The 19,974-nt window shown below is 54.2% G+C and overlaps 1 protein-coding gene across 3 annotated transcripts in view; it reads right to left on the bottom strand.

Moving 5' to 3' along the window:
- ABHD12B (abhydrolase domain containing 12B) overlaps positions 1-14,041 on the bottom strand; it is a 34,398-nt gene extending 20,357 nt beyond the window's left edge. For all 3 annotated transcript variants that reach the window (XM_090034353.1, XM_090034351.1, XM_090034352.1), the window contains exons 1-12: positions 13,843-14,041; positions 11,376-11,503; positions 9,322-9,424; positions 8,317-8,436; positions 6,518-6,548; positions 6,173-6,218; positions 5,937-6,066; positions 5,319-5,359; positions 4,603-4,682; positions 3,492-3,574; positions 2,152-2,230; positions 579-703 (exon numbers count right to left, since the gene is read on the bottom strand). In XM_090034353.1, the coding sequence (XP_089890479.1) occupies positions 579-703; positions 2,152-2,230; positions 3,492-3,574; positions 4,603-4,682; positions 5,319-5,359; positions 5,937-6,066; positions 6,173-6,218; positions 6,518-6,548; positions 8,317-8,436; positions 9,322-9,424; positions 11,376-11,503; positions 13,843-13,886 (1,010 nt within the window). In that variant the 5' untranslated portion in view covers positions 13,887-14,041. The remainder of the gene's footprint in view (positions 1-578; positions 704-2,151; positions 2,231-3,491; positions 3,575-4,602; positions 4,683-5,318; positions 5,360-5,936; positions 6,067-6,172; positions 6,219-6,517; positions 6,549-8,316; positions 8,437-9,321; positions 9,425-11,375; positions 11,504-13,842) is intronic.
- Positions 14,042-19,974: the final 5,933 nt, after the last annotated feature.

Here is a 19,974-nt window from a genome sequence, read left to right as displayed (position 1 = left end):
TAAGCATCACTATGCCTAGACCATCCCTGACCAGTGGCTGTCAACCCCCACTGTCTCACTGTTTTAGCAGTGAAGAAGTTTTCCCTGTTATCCAACTTAAACCTACTTTGCTACAATTTCAGGCCATTGGTCTACTTCACGGGTGGGCAAAATGCAGCCCAGGGGCCGGATGCGGCCCACCAGGCCATTCTATCCGGCCCGCGGGACCTTCAAAAATTTAGAAAATGAATATTTATCTGCCCCTGGCTGCCTATCATGCAGCCCTCGATGGCTCGCCAGAACTCAGTAAGTGGCCCTCTGCCCAAAATAATTGCTGGCCCCGGTCTACTTCCTACTCTCAGCAACCAAACGAGGGAAGACAGAAGAGCCCATTGGGCAGCATCATCAGGGCTTTCCGCAGAAGGAGACAAAGCCCTCGAACAATAAAGTCAGCTGAGACTTTAGAGCAGATTCTTGAAGCAACTCCATAGATGGGAGGCTTGCACTTTGGGGCTCAGCCAGACAGCAGGTGCCCCCACCTGCAGTGCCATGGCCCAAGCCCTAGCCTACCTGGAGCATCGGCACCTGGCCTTACTTACTTCACAACAGTGGGAAGGTCTGGATGGAAAGAAATGTAGTCATGCGCCAAGCCCAGCTTATCAGGAAAGGCCACAAACCTGACCTTGTTCTTGTCCTGGTAGGCACTGATGGCGATCTCAAAGAGCTGTGGAGAGAGAGGGGCCTCCTGCAGTTCACCGAGTGCTACAGTAAATGAGGCTTTTGCATCTGAAGTGCTTCATTCATCCCCAGCCCCTTGCACTGATGGCCAAAGGTCGCTACAGATTCCCCCGGGACCTCCGGACAAGCTAGGATGCCTGTTTTACAGGCAGGGAACTGAAGTAGAGAGCCCATGTCACCTGCACAGCATCTTCCAGCAACAGTGCTGCATGTAAAACACAGGAGACCCAGCACAGTCAGCTGCTTCCAGCAAGAGGAAAGGGTCTTGCCAGCTGGAATCTCTCCCCGCCTGCTAAAAAGGTGGGAGTGAAGGCGACCCGAGGTGCTACTGCTGGGCCTGCCTGTATTTGGTCTCCAGTTGGGCGATTGCAACACCCAGAGGAACAATTATCACAGGAAATCCTGTGAGTGAGTTGCCGCTGACAGCCAGGGACAGTGGAAACTCAGCACCCGTGCTCTCTGAACGCAGTCACTATGTTAGGCTCAGCAGTCCCTACATTTGATTTTCGGCAAGTTTCCGAAGAGCTGTGCCCAGCCATGCACCACAGTCCATTAAGAACAGGAGCCGTTTTCTGTGGCACAGATATCACGAGTCGCATCAGCGATGCAACGGGGCTTAGGAGCTTTCACGAGCATTGTCCTTAGGGCCCGACCACTGGAAGACGGTCTCTCAGCATTGACTGGGGGCAAGCCAAGCACCCAGGTAGACACTGACCTCCAGGCCAGTTTGGAATCAAGCCTGCATAACCAAGTTCTTGGTATCCAGGTTGTGGCCATGTTAGTCGAGAGGAAAAAGCATTCAGGACTTGTGGTAGAGGTGATATCTTTTATTAGACCAACTAGACTTGCAAAAATCTAGTTGGTCTAATAGAAGATATCACCTCTACCACGAGTCCCAAATGCTTTTACCAAGTTCTTAACACTTGGCCTGTCCAGCCCAGCCAGAGATACCACTGGTGCCAACCAGAACTTGTGTGCCAAGTACTGCATTGAGCGTGTCTGCCCACCTAAGGAACTCCAGGCTGGCTCGCCGGCAGAGGCACAGCTCTGCCCAGGCTGGAGCCACCAGGGCAATGGGACGGTCATGAGCCAAGTAGGGAGGAGACGGACAGCGGTTCCATGCACTAGGAAAGGGTGCAGGGACGTTGCTAGCAGCTGGGGAGCCAGTTCCCAGGATGCTATAGGTAGGCAACACATTCAGGCTCTGAAGGGAGGTACTAATGTGTAGCATTAGGAAAGTTCAAATGCGGCCTTTCTAATAAGCCACTACAGAGAATTTCAACATGCATATTCAGTACAGCAGCTAGCTGGCCAGAGGACCCACTCTCCCCTGCAGTTTTAGTCTACAACTGATAAAGCCTGAGTGCACTTGTCACTGTTTCCCCTGCAAAGCGACAGTGTAGAGGGGCTCAAGGGGAAAAGACGGAGACTTACCTTTCGACCCAGGTGGGAGGGAATGATTGGATCATCCTCCGCATGCAAGATCAAGATGGGACTGGTCAGCACTTTCACACTGAGGGGACAAAAACAGTCCTGTGACCCACAGAGAGCATCGGTTCCAGCTTTTCTCACTCCAGCTCAACATCAGCGTTTGATCTGGAAGAGGCAGGAGGCTTCCTTCCCACCCCCAACTGCTGTGCCATGCCCCCGCCAGAGCACAGCTGACCGGGCAGGTGAGTCCAGGACCATGCTGCATTAGGACCCAGAGCCTGGTCTCCCAAGCAGAGGCTGCCAAGAGCTGAGCTATGGTGTAGCAAGGGACAGCGCCAGCCAGCTGTCCAGTAAGGCCAGTTCAGGTACTGTGCACCTGGCCTTCACCCACCTGTGGGCAGCGAGTTAAGCCAGGGCATGTCATCTCTGGAGGCAAGAGCTCAGCTGCTCCAAGTCAGTTTTCCATTTCCCGTGTGGGCGATCACAGGCACACAAGCCATCACTACAGGCCAGCTGCTCTGCAGCAAGCCCCTGTTCATTTAGCACCATTTGCCCCTTTACCTGTGCCCACAGACTGGGGCACGTTCAGGGATTGTTTCTGCAAATCTGCTTTCCAAAGAGGACTGGCCGTCAGCTAAAGCTCAGCAGTGCCCAGCTGTGGCTGACAAAGCATCAGGTGTCAGACGAGTGGCGTGACACCCAAGGCAACATAAGAAGTGCCACATTGGTTTAGTTCGTCTAACCTAATATCCTCTCTCCAACGGTGGCAGAAGTGGATGCTCTACAAGGATGGCATCGAACTGGAGCTACCCCCTATTCAAATTCCCTCCCTGCCATCCACAGTTATCAGACAAGAGGAAATATCTCCAACCATTTTAAGTTGCACTGGAGATATTCCCATTCAAGTGATCACTGTTTGCATGCGCCTTTAGATTTCAAAGCTGACGTGCCAAAAAGCAGCTTTCCGAAGCTACAGCTTCGGGCCGCATGCTCCAGGCTCCCAGATCCGAGCCGCAACGACCTAGGAGCTCACCGCTTTCCGACTACCGCAATGCAACCGGTGTCCTTGCCAGATGGCCGGACCATGAACCTGCATTAACCACTCAAATCTGCATCGGGGCTTTAGTCGTGTGCAAAAGGGCCCGGGCCTCTGGTCGTTAGGAGTTAGCTGGTATTTATAGCACATGGAAAAGCCTGCATCTGACAGCACAGAAATCGCTGCTCCATGTAGACCCCTCCCCTTGTAATGCAGGGCAGGGAACAGGACTCAGATGGCAGCAAGCAGCAGCCCCAGCAAGGGGAAGACTTTGCATTTCAAACCATCGACCCAGAGCGTTACTCACTTCTCATCACTCTGGAAAAACAGGTCAGCCAGTGCCAGGGTGTCCAAGATGAGATAATCAAAGCCGGGAAACTTGTGGTAGATCTGTTAAAAGACCAAGGAATAAGCTGCAGCTCTGCTGCGGCCCCTACGAGTGCCCCTAGGAGCAGAGTCACATCAGTCAAGCAAAGCTGGAAGGGGCCAGTAGCCGCACGGCCAGGTGGAGAGAGCCGGCCGTCTCCCACCTCATGCCTGCATCTCCCACTTCCCCGGCTGGGATTTCAGGCACTCTTCAGAGCTGCCTGGCAGCTTCCTATCCCCACGTCTGGGGGGCAAGGCTGCCTGAGACCCCAGGCCCTTCCAGCCTTGGAGAGGAGCCTATATTTGCCTTGCTGAACACCTTTTGTAACATTACGGCATTGTGTGTGCACGCGCACAATAAGGCAGCCAGGGGAGTATTATTAAATAGCCATTTAATAAGAGGCTTATTAAATAGCCGGAGGTTTTGGGAGACACAAGGAAGAGCTGGACCTTTATGCAAGGCTCCTCTCCCCAGCAGGTAGCAATGAATGCAGTTCTCTTGCATCCTTAGCTCAGGTCAGGACATCAAGCATAGGAGCCAGCCCGGGTGCAGCGAATCCGGGGCAAGTACAGCCTCGCCACGAGAGGCCAATCATGGGCACTCTTGCCATTTTCCAGGTGGTCTAATAACAGGTATCATTTTGGACCCAAAAGTTCTAGTTTTTTTGTATGTCTCCTAGTTCTGCAAGCAGTAGGACCATGGCATGAGCTCCCCAGGGAAGCCAAGGGATCTCCCTCCCTGTGGTTTGCAAGCAGAGGCTGGATGGGCACCTGCCTGAGACAGCTTGGGAACAGCACAGCCTGCATGCAGGAATAAGAGGACCCTTGACTCCAAGAAGGGACTACCTTCGCAGCAAGATGTAGTGCCTTCCTTATCATATGTTTTACTGAGTGCTAGTCCTACCTCTGAGAAGGCCAAGACCTAACACCACTTCCTTTCCAACACCCCCTGAGAGAGCAAGGGCAGATTAGCCAAGCGATGAGAGCGCCTTGCTAGCACACACACCGACACTCATTCAAGCACAATTGCACGAGCCTGGCTGGCATCTTACTTTTGTAACAGGGATATTAGCAGCTGCATCCCGGATGTTGGTGTAGGGCGATTCCAGAATAACTCCGTCCACCTGGGTTCCTTCAAGACAAAGGAATCAAAGAAGAAGCCGCAGCAAAACGTGTTATGGAGTCGTCCAGACCTTTTCTTAGCAGGTTTGCTGGCTCCCTTGTCAACCTCCCCCACAAATCTCCCTCCAGTCCTCCCTCCTCATTCCCCACAAATATCACTGCGTAGCAAGTCATGCTCACAAGGAGTGAGTTACACACTCCTGTGCGCTGCCTTCACCTTCGCCAGATGAGGAAGATTGGAAGCCTCCTCTGGTCTGTATTTGGAGCCTATGGCTCACGCTGAAGACCAGAAGACCAGAGCCAAAGACAATGAAGTATCCATTGGTTTTGGCTGACCCCAATCAAGCCGGACGTGCCAGTTGGCTGGATGCTTGGGTGTACAAGTCACTCATGTCTTGGTCTGCCCCCGCAGCGAAGGAAGAGAGGCCCCGCCACTCCAAGCCACCCATGCCAGCACAGCACTTCCCACCCATCCCCAGCAGACAGACAGCCCGTCAGAGCCCACCCCAGCCAGCATAACTTTATTTAAAGCAGTCCTCAGACCCCACTAGCTTCAGCAAGGCCAAACCACCAGTGACCCGGACTCAAGGAGGGGCTGTAACAAGCTGCATCAAGCAGCCAGCATGACACCACTCATGAAAGTTACCTCGGTCTTCAAGCAGCTTCCTCGCCACATTGGTCGCTATTCTGCAGGAATGGAAATATCCGTGACACCGTTGGTAACAGCAAGGCATGGGGAGGAGAGAAGAGACCAGACACCCAATGTGCTAGTTAGCTGACCACGTGGGGCAGACCCCCAGGCTTCTCCAAGCCCCCAGGGCACGGCCTCCATGGGGCGTTCTTGTCCCAAGACCAACGACCTCACGTGTGGTCATTCGGAAGTAGCAAGTCCTTGACCTTGCCCAGCTTTGCAAGCTTGCCGAGCTGCTGTCATGATGACTACTGGATGACCAGTCCCCTTTGTTATTTACAACCAGGCGGTCAACTTTGGGGAGGGAGGGATGGTCCTAGGAAGTCTCTGAAGTACTCTGCTTCCAACACTGTCCTGGTAGCCAGTTCCCCTTGGTTTACCCTACTTCCTTTCCTGAAGAAGAGGGGGTTCAGCAGAGGCCTATCAGGTGATACCTCGCCTACATGGATTTGTTATGGGCGACAAAGCTGCACACACAAGAAGGGCACTAAAGCACAACCCAGCAAGCTCTTGGGTAACGATGCCCTCCACATCCTTGGATGCATTCCTGCCATGGCCGAACAGCACACTCACCCGGTCCCCAAGGAGTGTCCCCAGAGAAAGACTCTGCTCTTCCCACTCCGGGCCTTTACCCAGTCGTAGAGGTACAAGATGTCTGTGGTGAAGCCCCCCTCGCTCGGGAAGCCGCTCGAGTCTCCATACCCTGCGGTGCAGCAGACAGGAGGGTGACTAGGACATATCAATACTCCTCCCCCCAGCCCCCTGAACACACGTGCCCAGGCAAGAAACGGCCGTAGGTTCAAGTTTACCTCTGTAGTCAAGGGACAAGACGTGGAAGCCAATGGCACTCATGACCTGTCGGGGAAGATAATGTTACCCGTGACACCGCAGGGGCCAGTGCATTCAGTACACTGGTTTCGAACCTCTGCCAAGTGCATCCCCACGCCAGAGTCCGACAGACAGATCTTTTCTCCCCCATCACTCAGCCTGGTGGATGGGCCTGCTTGAAGATAGATTTGGCCCTACTCATCTCCGGGCCACATCGTACAGAGGAGCTGTGTTCAGGATTCTCCAGGGCAGATCCCAGCTGAGCAAGCCCGCCCCACAACACCCCCCCCCCCCCCGGGCCATCCACTCGCAGCAGCACGACCTACCTTTATCAGGTTAACTCTGTGATCCGCAGCCCTGCGGTGGGGGGAGAAGAGACATACTTTAGGAAGGGTTCCTGCTTTGCAGATTCCACCCGTGTTGCTGCCAGAGGCAAGACAGAGCTACCCGGGCCACTGGTCTGACCCCATACGCCACGTATGTTCTTACGACTATTGGTCCGACCCCGCATGTTCTCATGACCGAGCACACGCAGACCGCAGGCGGGGAGCAGGGCCGAGGCATGAAGATCCCTCAAAGGAAAGCAAGAAGCTGGAATTGTACGACAACAAAACAAGCGGGGTGGCTCAGACTAGTCTGTGCAGCGTGGAGCCTTTCCTAGGGGACCCTTTTATATCAGGGCAGCTTGCCATTTTCATAAGGAAGTCTGCCTGGTGTAGGCCAGTTGCTTACATGTCCTACTGCATCAGCACAAGGGTCGTTCAGGGGTTTGTACCTCCAAAAAGGGATGCATTTGCCCCTGGGCCCCAAGTGCTGCTTAAGTAAAGACCCCCTGCTGCTCCAAGCACTTGTACCACAGCTTGCCATGCTTGGAGGTGAAACAGCAACCTCTGGGCTAAGTACATAGCAGCCAGGTTAACAGAGGAGTAGCCTGGCCCACACAGCCTGAAGGGAAGGCTAGAGTTGTGCCCAGGGGCAGGCTAAGCCTTTGTGTCTACAGGGAGCATTACTACCAAGCTGGTGGGGAGGCATCCAGCAGCTTCAGAGAACGTGCCTGGCAGCCCAGCCTCTGCCAGGCACACTGATCATCACAACCTTGCGAGCCAGCGACGGCACCCAGCGTTTCACATAACACGGCGCTCGCAGGCCCACGGGCAGAGCCTGCAGCAGCCAAAACGCCAAGAAATGGACAACTCCAGCTGTTCGGTGGGTCTTGAACACGTCTCCCTTGTAGCAGGGAGGGGGATCTGATGAGCACGGGGTCGCCTACCGAGACAGCCAAGCAGGGGCAAAGCTTAAAAGAAACGTGGCTCAGAGGTTTCAGCCCCTCTCCCGAAAGGCCAGAAGAGCGCAGGGCAGATCCCACAGGGTGCATCACTGCACAAGCAGGCGGGCTTGGGCAGTGCTTCGGCCCCGGACTTGTGCATCTGTGGGAAAAGGTGCACGCACCTCCCCCCCGGTGCCAGGATGCTCTCAGGGCACAAGTTATAAAAGGAAGGCAGCTCCAAGCAGATGGGCTGGGCTTCGTCTGGGCACCAGGCAATGCCGAGATGGCCCCAGCAGCGTTGCCAAGACCGAGGTCCTGGGGAGACGGCAGGGAGCGCGCAGAGCGCAGCGAAGGCGCGTGCAGGGGAAGCGGGGCGGGGAGGGGCGTGCAGCAGAGCCAGCCGGGCTGTGTGCCGGCGGGGGGGTCGGAGGACCCCGGGGACGGAGCCTCAGCATCGCGGGGATGGAGCGGTCGCCATGGAAACCGAGCGGCGCAGTTCAAGGCTATGTTCGTGCTCGCAGCAGCGAAGGCGAACGGCTCCTACACGGGGCAGCACCTGGGACATCCATCACTGCACGCGTGGGGGTGGGGACATGGATAAGCGGGGCCGGGAAGGAGCCGGCGCGGTAAGCCAGGTTTCCAGACGCTTTGCAACGAGCCTGCAGTGCTGGCATGAGATAAGGGCTCCAAGATTTAAAGAGAGAAATCAAGCAGCGCCTCTGCCAAGGAGCATCGAACCAGGGCCCCCGGTCTCCGGCCAGCTCTGCCAAAGGCCACGGTCCCAGGCAATGTGCCCAGCTCAGAGGAGAGGACAGCCAGGCTCTCCCAGCACAACAAGCAACACAGAATTGCAGTCACCTGGTGCCCCCATTGCCATGGAGATAGAGTATCACCGGATTATCATCTCCGAGAGCTTCTTCGTACCAGCTGTGGTCTTTCCCTTGGGCTTCGACCCCCCGGCTGGCTGGGACGCTGTGCCTAAAAGACCAAGAACATGTCATTAGCAGCCAGCTCGCGTGCATCTGCATTTCCCATTGCCAATCCAAGGGGACGTGCGACTGCTTCCCGCCTCTTTGGGAAGATGGGTGACCGTTAGCAATCTCCAATCGCAGCCTCTAGTCACACAAGACCCCTGCCACTCCTCCATCCCCAGAGCGCTCATCTCGCTCCAAACCGCTCCCTGTCCGACTGCTGTATTTGCACTGGACTCAGATGCAACATGGTGTTTCTCCGTTTTAAACCACAGGCACAAATTGTTCTCAGAAAAACCACCAGGGAGGCAGCGTCAGCTGCACCATGAACAGCGACAGGAGCCAACGAAGGCTTTCACTCCGCCCGGCGCTGCTCGGCGGGATATACAAGTTAACGGGGACCTTCCAGCCCGGCAAGGCGCCACCCGAGCTGTCTGCAAGCCTCCATTACTAGGTGCCCTACGCACAGGTATTCAGGGCCAGTTCTTGCTATTGTTCACATATGGGTTGGTCTCCCCGACGTGCCCGAGCAGTGCTGTTAATCGCCGCAGGTGGAGATGTGTGCACAGGCTGATGTGGCGATAGCTCACCCAAGCCCCACACCTCCGGGCGCAGCTAGCAATAGGGGCGAGTGTCTCTTGTTCACTGCCACCAAGCACGGTCTGCAGACAAACGCTTAGGACCTTTCACGTTAGCCAAAAGCTCCCTCTGCTCAGCACAACGCAGCACGCCGAGATGGATTTTCCCCGGCGCACAGCTCGAAAGGGCCCGTTACAGGTTTAGCTTGAGACTGAAAGCACGGGAGCCAGGGTTGATCCCGGGACGTCGCGCTCTATTCCTCGCGGTCCGGGAACGTCCGAACGAAGCTCGTCGTTAAAGCCGCTGTACTCACCAGACGCCGATAGTGACCTCAGGTTCGGTTGTGAGGTAGAAGTTTACGGTGTGGTTCAGCAATAATTCAGGCCTCGAGAGGTCCACGAAGAAGGGGATTTTAACTGAGCAAGACAAAAGGGATGAAGTGTTAGGGCACAACTCTCGCAGCCCCTGGCCCCCATCGTAGTCCAGCTTCTGGGAGAGCTCTGCTGATCGTGTATATCCCCAGCACTCACAAAACAGGTCACGTTGAAGGCCAAGTAACAGGGAGACTGGTGGAAGAGAGCACTTCAGAAACCCCCCACGGGTGAATTCGCTGGTTCTTTCTGCTCATACTGAAGTCAACGGGAAATTTTAACGTGGTTGGGGACTGTCCAGCATTTGGGAGACCCCTTGCTGATCGAGCACATATTCTTTCCATACAGGACTCTGACGCATGCGTAGCTGTACTGCTAGCTGCCCTCCCTCTTCAAGAGGAAGGGATAATAAAGGGCAGTAAGTAGGGGCAGAATTCAGTTTCCCTTTGCAATTTGAGGTGCGCACCCCTGGTGTAAAAGATGGCAACCCGACCCACATCAGATCAGACATCCGTCATGTCACGGCCTTATATACACAGCCCTTCTTCCAACTTATGGCACAAATTAGTCTGTAAACATAAAATCCCCTGGAAAACTGAGTGTTGGGGTACTTATTAAAATGTTCAGAAGTTAGGGAATACTTGCTACTTAAAAGGTTGAGAAACACTGATCTAGACCAGGTCTTTCCACATATTTTAACCAGACCTGAATCCACTCCATCTTGCCAGGGTCATCCATCTTGCCTGCCCAAGTGCAGGGGGGCTGGACCCGATGATCTGTAAGGTCTCTTCCAGCCCCTAACAACTATGAAACTGTGAAGCCACAGCAGGTTCGCCTGGGTTGCAGGAAGACCCCTTCCTTCACAAGGGACTGTGATCGCATAGGCATCATCCATGCAGTGCTCAGCGTGGGGAGGACCAAGAGCAGATCTGGTGCAAAGTGGCAACCCTTACACTAGTGGGATGGCATCTCCCTGCAGGCCTGACTCAGGCCCCTGAAGCAGTGAGGGGAACAGCATCAAGGGGGCAGGTTGTCCATTTTCTTCAGGCTCTGGGCAGTCACAGGTCTCAGTTCAGTGCAGCCAGGGCTCTGCACCCTGCTATCTGAAGGCACATTAGATCCAACAGAGCGAAGGCAGCGGAGATGAGAGCTGGCAGCCTTGTGCCATGACAAGGCCTTCCCTTTGCCCTGCCAATGCCCCATCCCTGCAGCAGGGAGGCCTTGCTTGGAAAGCTTGCCATGGCTTGCTCCAAAATGCCTGAAGAGACCCAGGCAGAGGTTGGTGGAGTCCAGCACAGGTTTTAATGGTAGGAGCAGCACTGGGAGGTCAGCCTCTACATCCTCCTGCCATTCCAGCAAGCATGCACCAAGAGCCTCCAGCCATCCACCCTGCCCTGCAGCCAGCAGGATGCCAGCAGCTAGCCCGGGCAGTGCTAGGCTGGGGCCACCTCCCAGTTACCTGGGGTATCCCTGCATGACCCTGCACAGTGGAGACGTACCCGAGCTAGTGGCCTGGGCAGCACCTGCCCTCTGCAAAGCCTCAGGGCATTGCTCACCCCTCCAAACCAGCAGCTCCGCAGAACCCCCATGACTCTACACCTTCCCTTCCCCACCCCCAGGCTACAGGCCGTGCATTTAGGAGATTTGATTCCTGGGCAGATAGATGACAACACATTTCTCCCACAGTGGCCATTTTTACTCTGGGAGAAAAAATATCTGGATGCTCATGGTTTCTCCTGGGAGAACAGCAGTTCTCCCAGGAGAAACTGGATGCCTGTACGAGGCCTGAGAAGACACCTCTTGGAGTTGCCAGGAACATCTCCTGGAGTTTCTTGGAATGCTCCAAGGTCATCTGCAACCTTGGGTCTTTCATCTACAGCTTCAATACAAGTCAGAGGCTGCTCAAACTGCCCCCTTTTCAAGTCCTTGCTCTTTGACAGGACACACGTGGAGATGCAGAGTCTTGCCTGCAGAAGGGGCTGGGAGGAATACTTACACATGTTGAGAAAGACAAACTTGGTCAGCAGCATAGGGAAGAGGCGGATCAGGAAGGGCACAGAAGCATAAATAACGAAGAGATGCAGGAGTGCGGTCTTGAGGCAAGGTAGCCAGGCTGACCAGCCCCTGCAAAACAGAAAACCCACCAGGGGCCGTTATTTCCATAGCTACACACTTAGGAGGGAGCTTGTCCAGTATGGCAGTGAATACCAATGGGGTAAGCCTAGAAAGTAAGAGATTTTGCCTAGCTGGAGGTGCTGGGCTGCTGCCAGGTCACGCCTGCTCAGCTGTTGGGAGAACAGGCACGGAGAAGGGACAGCTTGCTCACAGGTGCCGACCTGCAGCAGTCCTTGGCTATGTAGATCATAGAGGTCCCCAGACTCCACCGGCCCCTAGGCAACTCTGAGCTTGTTACAGACACTGGGCAACACTCCCCAGCAACCTCCAGTTTAGATGCTCCATGGCCACAAGCAATGCTGCTGGCAAGCTATGGGCTAAAGACCACTGCCTCGATGAACTGGTCCGGGGGCTGGGGCACGTGACTTCTGAAGAGAGGCTGAGGGAACGGGGCTTATTTAGTCTGGAGAAGAGAAGATCGAGGTGGGATTTGATAGCAGCCTTCAACTCCCTGCAGGGCAGTTGCAAAGAGGATGGAGATGGGCTGTTCTCAGATGACAGAAGGAGCAATGGGCTCAAGTTGCAGCAAGGGAAGTTGACATAGGATATGGAAAAACCTCACTACAAAGGTAGCAAAATACTGGAACATGTTACCCAAAGAGGCTGTGCAATCTCCATCCTTGGAGGTTTACAAGACCCAGCTAAACAAAGCCTTGTCAGAGCACACCGCCCAAGAGCTTCGGGCACCCTCCACAGCGCCAACCAGCTGCGGGTGCCACTGAAGAGCACAGCTCTTCCGCAGGGACTCTGCATGCAGCAAAGCTTGCACCGGGCAGGTCTCAGGCCATTTTCTGAAGAGTCAGATTTGCTGCGCCTAGCTCCTGGGATTTTAACAGACACCTGCAGGCTCCAATTGTTTGGTCTCAGGCAATTCAGCAAGCACCACTCAAAAGCTACCCGGGAAGCATCCCGATGCCCAAATGCAGGCGAATCAACCTAGAGCCACAGAAGCCACTTGCCATGGTTATAATCCCAGGTTGCTAAAGAAAGTTTCCACCATCACTGGGAAAATGAGGCTGCTCTCATTAATGAAGCAGATGATGCAAGTGTTGGCTCAGGCTGGAGGAGGTCCCAAGCAGACTTAGTCACACGGGACGGCCGGGAAGTGGACGAACAGGCTGCTCCAGCTACAAGCATGTCCTGACACTGCCTTCAGACTGCAGAACGAGGACAGAGGCACGGCAGTCAGGTGCCCAGCTAGCCCCGCGCCAGCACGAGCACTGTGCCAGCCACGCTCCCTCCTAGTCGGTAGAGGCGGGCAGTACCACGGCAGCAAGTGAAGGCTTTTAGCTTGAAACCAAACCTGCTTTTTAATATTCCTAGTGCTAGACAGAAAAGGAATAGAGGGTTAGGGACAGTGATGGAAAGGAAGAGAAGCCAGGGTCCAACAGGGGCTAGATCCCCCGCTGTTACAAGCCAGGGCAGCCGGACTAGAATCGGTTACAGCAGCTGGGATCTGCCAGCTCTTTGGCCCCGGCAAAAAAGCCCCAAAGATCCACCGTGATCTAGAAATACAGCACACTTCTCAGCAGCTGGGGACTAAGAAGGGAGAGGGAGGCAGGCAGGCAGCCCAAAAGGGACAGAGGCAGACGATGTAGCCAGGAAGATGCTGAAAGCGGGGGAGAGTGGGCAAGGGAAGCCGGAAGAGACATTTTAGGGGAGAACTGGAGACAGGAGGAGCGATCCGAGAAGTTCACCACTTCTGACGGAGCTGGAGCGGCCACACCAGCAGCTCCCAGCCACCACCCCGTCGTGGGCAGCAGTGCCGAGGAACCAGCAGCCCTTCCTTGGCACAGGAGGGCCAGGGCACCCGCCCTTCACCTTGTGCAGCCCACTGGATTTTGCCCGCGGGCAACAGGCTGAAGCCAAGGGCTGGCACGGGAGGGCCTGGCACCCGCAGGCAGCGGTGACACGGGGAAGAAAGGCAATCAAAGCGGCTTGGGGGGAGCCGCGCGCCACCCGCCCTTCGCGCTGAGTGAGTGGCCATTTCTCGCAAGCAACAGGTCCGGGAGCCTGCAAGCTTTAAAGTCCCAGATTAGGAGGTGCGATCCCGGAGACGCGGGGGGGGCTTCCAACACCTCCCGCCCCGAGCACCCCCCAGACACGGTCCCTGCCTGGAGGCCGCCCGGCCGGCGGCCCCGCGCCCCCGGACAACACGCCAGCGAGGCAGCCGGCACCCCGCGAGCACGCCCGGGGAGAAGCCAGCGCGGGGGCCGGCGGCAAGCGGGGCGAGAGCAGCGCCGAAGGCCCGGGCCGCCGCGCCCGTCACAGCCGCCGCCGGCACTTACCGCCGGGCCCGGCGCCGCGGCCCCCGCTCCTCGCGCCGCTTCATGCCGCCGCCGGCACTTGCCGCCGGCCCGCGCGCCGCCGCCTTATCCGCGCGGGGGCGGGGGCGGGGCCGCGCCGGCTCTGGCCACGCCCCGCGGGCGGGCGGCCGGGGGGGCGGGGCCGGGCGCAAACCTGGGCCCGGTGAGCGCGAGGGCCTCCCCTCAGGGGACGCGCGGCCTGCTTCCCCGCGCCGCCCGCCGTTGAAGGGGAGGGTCCTGCGGGCAGACGCGCCGGGCCTGGCCCCCGGGGTGCCCGAGGTCCGTGCGAGGGTGCCACGCAATGTTGGCACCGCTGGGACACGCACAGTGACCCCGGATTTTTCCAGCAGGGATCCAGAGCGTTCAAAGGGCCGGTCCCGCGGTGGCTGAGCGCTTCACCGCAGGAGGATTGCTTCATTCAGTTTCTGTAGTCGAAAAATGAGTGACGGGGAAGAGCTGACATTGCCGGAGGGGGGCGGGAGGCTAGCAGGGGGGACTTTGGGCCGTAAAAAGTTGAGAACCAGGGGTTTACACAGTGATAAAGTGTTCAGTAAAGTGGGCCGCCCTAAAGAAATGATAGAAATAAAAACCCTGCCCTCAGTAAAGAACCTTTGGCCCTCAGCCGTCAACTGAAAGTCAAAGTGGCATCGCTGGTCAGAGGAGCGGTGGCATTCAGCCCGAGCGAGGACGGAGTTGCTGCAGGAAACCAGACAAGGACGAAACCCGAGCAGTTGAGTAAGACTTGCGAATCTGGGGTCTGGAGACTGCGTTGGGACTTGGCTTTGCAGGAACAGGCTCAGTGTCAGCTTGAAAACCAGAGGCTTGGGGTGGTCCGGCTTGACGCTACAGGAAATGCAGGGACAGAGTATCATGCTTTCTGCATCCGCTCCAGCCTCACTACCCGAGGAACTGAGGCAACTGTGCCGCTAAATTAAAGCAAGAAAAAACAGGCTCTTCTAGAGGTCTGCAGGTCTGAACATAATGCTGCCTCGTGGGTGCATCTACGTGAGACCCTATGGCGCAGGAGCAACAGGCTACTGCACCACAGCTCGTAGCTACCATGCGGTGCCATTGCTAGCACTAACCGTGCAGCGACGCCGCTGGGCAGTAGTGACGAGCCCTTGCTAGTGTGCAGTTGCACCAGGAAAAGCCACGCAGCGACGGCACTGCATAGGAATACCGGTACTGTGCAGTCATTTAGTACTCGTGCCAGTACTACGTCCACGCTGGCCACGTGTGTTCAAAGTAGTTGGTCACTGTCCACACATGGTTGCCACCTTTGGAAGTGGAATATAATCACTACTAGGAAAATGCTAAAAAGCCACGGATTGAACACAAAGCGGTATTTGAAAGATAAGAGCGACAGGGCATGAACAGGCTTTGTTAGTCCTGGCAAAAGTTCATTGATGCTAATCGTGCTGTTTTGAAAACAGAGGAGTCCCCTGGCGAATCCAGATCACCCCTCATTGGGGTGAATAAAAGTGATTTAAAAGCAATTTTGGCAGAAGGCAAAGCAGGGCAGCACCTTAGAGACTACCTGGTTCAGAGAGGCTTGAGCTTCTGTAGGTAAGTCATGCTTCTTAGGCCTCTAATCATTTTTGTCCCTCTTCACTGGACTTTTTCTAACTTATCCACATTTTTCTTGAAGTGAGGGGTCCAGCACTGGACACAGGAGTCCAGGTGAGGCCTCAGAGCTGGAGAAACACTTCTCTCGAAGTGACGTGCCTGCTAATGCAGGCCAGCAGGCAATGGTCTCTTCTGGCAAGAGCACGGTGTTGGCTCATCTTCAGGTTCCGGTTCACTGCAACACCCAGATCCTTCTCTGCAGTATTGCAACCTAGCCAGTCATTCCCCGCTCTGCATTTGTGTGTGCGATCGCACTTGTCCTTCTTGAATTCCACCAGACCACGTCTCCAGGTTTTCAGGGGCATTCGGGATCCTCGGCCTGCCCTCCAGAGTCTGTAGCTTCACTCCATTTGGTGTTACCTGCAAATTTGCCAAGCATGCGCTCAATCCTACTGTCTAAACCGTTCCCGAGGATGTTAATACAGGACACAGGACAGACCCCCGGGGAACCCCATTCAATACCTCCTCCCAACTGGACGTTGAGCTATTGATGCCTACACATTGAGCATAACGATCTAGCCAGATACGTATCTGCCTTGCAGCGCTTTCCTCTTTTCTGCAATTCCTTAGCTCACCAAGGAGAAGGTCGTGGGAGACGGTTCCTCCCAGAGTTGTATAACCAGTTTGAAACTCCAGGCTGCACATATGGTTCAGAGTGGTGTTTGTTGGGTTTTTTTGAGGATAGCACTTGAGCTTTCTTTTGTCATTGCAGGATTTTCTCTGAAGTACCCTGTCTCCAGTTGAGGTGTAGGGTCCAGGACACATAGCAGATACCTCCTGTCAGTAAAAAGTCATTTAGAAGCTGCCCCAAGTAGGTGAAAAAGCAGGCAATTTTATCCCCAAATATCCACATTTGGAAATTATTCCACAGAGCAAAGAAAGAAATTCCTGTCTCTGAATGAAGAAAGGAAAGAAGACAGGAAGATGACGCACCCCTCTCTTGCTCTTTCTTTGCCTGAAGGCATCAGCCTGTTGTTTCTATATCGGCAACAGCTGCAGGATTGGCACATGGCTACAATTATTGCCTGGCCTGTCTCTTCCTTTTGTCCCAGTTTCACATTCAGTGCAGAAAGGACACAGCCTTTCAGTTGTGGGCATGGAACATGCAGCTCTTTCCCTAATTGTGTTGTACATGAATCTTGTAGAGTTAAAGCAAGGCTCTGTAATGCCAAAAGTGAGGCCATTTCTTTGTCCTTTCGCCTCCATTTCATAAAAGCGGACACAGCACTTACAAGACGGCTGGGAGGGAAAAGGGGTACTGTGTGAGGGTTACTGATAAGATATGAAGCTGGCTGAATCCAGTCAACAGGAGAACCTTGAAAGTCGGGCATGATTTGTTTTTGTTAAATAAAGAAACATCTTGAGACAAAATATAGGGGGCATGGAATTGACGAGAGTTAAACTTCAGTGTTCACGCCCACAGTGCCGCTTGCTTGGACAGAATAGTGATTTAGTTAACAGGTGATTGGGTATTTTTATGAGCAAGAGCTAATCAAGAACTAACACTGACGCACTTAGAAAGTATAAAAAAGTATTATAACCAGTAGGCGGGGTCCCTCTCTCGAAGAGGCACCTCGCTCGAGCGAATAAAGATTCTGTATTTGATTTTGGATACTTGCCCTGCGCGATTATTGCCCCAGCCTAGAGCGAACTGCACTTGGCTTTAAGAGCGTAATTCGTAACAATTGGCTTCTTTTTTCTTTTTCTTTTTTTGCATGTGATTATTGATTCACCAAGACTTTCAGAAGCGGCCGGCGGTTTTGGTTGCTGCAGTTTCCTGGGCGGTCAGCCTGAGATGCTGAAACTTGACCCCTTTCAAGAAACAGCGGGACTACCACTGTTGGAAAATCAGACCCTGCTAATGGGTGCTCAGCACTGAGCACCCCAAATCACAAGACACACCTTTGGGGATCCTGGCTGCGGTGAGCGGGTCATTCCTGCTCAAGGCTGCAGGGCAGCTTTCCAGTGTCATCCTGCTTACAGTGAGATATTGTTATTAGAGAGGATACCACAGTCTGGTGTGGAGGTGTCTGTGTTAGCCCCTGCAAACAGCATCTCCAGGGATGTGGGCTAGCAGCCAGACCCAGCACCTGTTAGAGTCACCATTTCCTTTCACTTCCACGTGAGCTGGATCAGTAGGTAGGTCATTATGCTCAGACTTCAAAAATAACCAAACTGGGGAACAGGCTGAATTATTACAGCTTCCAGGATGTGCATATAGGATCACACCCAGTGAGTTGTCTGAAGTGCATGGGGTAATTGTGCCTTGCATTTCTGGATGCGTTCTTTACCTTCTTGTGGGATGAGAGAGAAGTTGAGCAGTGTATTATTCAGCAGTGTATTTGGTATTTGGTGTTGGTCTGAGACAAAAAGCAATGCAAAACTCCAGAACTCTTGGTTCAGAGATGATACCTTTCATTAAAACAACTAAGACATTGCAAAAAAAGTTATCTTTTTTTCTGCAAGCTTCCTCAGGCTTGGGGAAAATGAAAGATGGTAAAAAAGTCCCCAGAGGTAGAAAATAAACTTCATTTTTGCAAAGAGGAAGCTGAAGGTGGAAGTGAGACTATTCAGCGGCACTTACTAGCAGACTTCTCCCATTAAGACAGTGGTTTTCAACCTTTCTAGACTCAGAGAACCTCTCATTAAACTGGTCACCCCTCAGAAGATGCCAGCTCTTAGTTTCCACTTGTTTTCCTAACTACAGGAAAAATACTTGGGCAATTCTGCAGTTGCAAAGAGCTCAGAAAGACCCCAGCAAGGCAGAATGATTTCAATCCTATGAAATCCTGTTTGAAATCCCTAGATTTATCTTGCATACCTACTGGTGCCGAAGACACTTAGCTCCCTGACTGCAGCAAAATGATGAACCAAGAAGCCGCACGGACCAGAGAAGCCAAGCCAACACCTAGGTCCCCCCTCCAGGAGCAGAGATCTCTCTCTGTCTACGGAAAGAAAAAAGCAGTGTTTGCAACACCTGGGCTTTTCCAGTTTGAAATGTCTAATGGAAGACATGTTTTTGATCACGTTCCAGCTAAAAAATCCCAGTGGGCATCCAGGCAGATCCAGGCCTGGAAAGGGGGTGTGCAGGGGCAGCTGCTGCTGGCTTTTCTTCCCAAGATGCCTCTGGTGATACCGCATCACCCACTCAGGTCTTCCTTGTTGTCACTGATCGCAGTGCTTCTTCTGTTTCTTCCCTAGGGGATAGCTGGGAACTTGTGTCTTAGTCCCGCCATGGAGGTGGCTTGGTTTCACTCCTAGGAAGGGTTTATTGGTTGGCTTTGGTGGTGCTGAGGAGGTGCCTGATGACACGGTTCAAAGAGAGCCTCCGCTGCTGTGTCTGGTGGGTTTTGTGCAGCACCAGGCTTCCTGTCGAGGGCCGTACCTTCCTGTAGGTCTTGCCATGTCCATGTTGGAGGATGCCTTCTCTCTGCGGGGTGGTTGGCTATTTCTGAATGGCAGGGTCCTGCCATGGGGCGACGTTCTCACTGTGCATCCTGCAGTTACTCTGCGGGGCGGGGACACCAGATCTGCAACCAGTGAAACACATCCAGTGGACCCATTGTCCCTCCTCGTTAGGGCCCACAGCTAAATGGCTAGGGACTGTGAGGCACAAAGCACTCTGGTCTTGAAAACTTGGCCTCCCCATACAGCATCAGTGCCATCAGCCAGGAAACCCACGTTCATTCCCTCAAGGACATCAGGGTCATCATTTTGGGCTCTGACCACATAAACTCAGGAGCCCAAGGGTAACTATCGTGACCAGGCAGCCTCTGTAGTCAACACTGTGGACATTTGAACTGTAGGAACAAAGCCTGGAGGAGGAGGAGGTCAAAGCACAATCTGTACCCATCTCTCCTCCATAAAGCCCAGCATCTCTTGATGGCCAACGAAGCCGGTCTCGTTCCTTCAGGCATCTCTTGGGTTTTCCAGGAGCATCAAGCATCTTCCACAATCACCTGGCTTCCTGGAGAGAAAGAATGACTTTTTCTGGTGTCTGCAGTCACTTAGATTCCCCCAGGTCTTGGCCCAACGGGTAGTGTATGAGCCAGAAGATACGCTCTCCCAAGGTAACCCTTTAGTATCTCGTCACCCTGCTGAAGTGTTTACTAAGAGGCTGCTTATCTAAGTCACCCCTTCCCTTCCTGTTTGCTTCCTCATATCCTACTATTAACCTAGTAAACATCCCCATAACTACATCAGCCCACACAGCCCATCAATTAGGAAGCCGTCCCCAATCTGCCACACCAGGTACACATTCGAGTGGGTACTAGGGTGAGCCATGCTGAGGTCATACCAGCTCCAGGTAGTTTCAGGCTTTTCCAGGGCTAACCCTGAGCTGGTGTGGTTCAGCAATCACTCCCAGCCAAGGTGTCTGATGAAGGTCTACGTCTCTCAGTGCACGAGCCCTAATGGACCAGCATCAGTTAACAAAAGCCTTCGAGTGACACCACTGCTAATTCCAGCTAGTTCTTGCCAGAGCCTCAG

This window comes from Crocodylus siamensis, chromosome 2 (genome assembly GCF_052110815.1).
Source record: "Crocodylus siamensis isolate JL-2025a chromosome 2, ASM5211081v1, whole genome shotgun sequence".
Lineage (NCBI taxonomy): Eukaryota > Metazoa > Chordata > Crocodylia > Crocodylidae > Crocodylus > Crocodylus siamensis.
The sequence above is the reverse complement of the archived record's forward strand: the minus strand, read 5'-3'. Positions and strand labels throughout refer to the sequence as shown.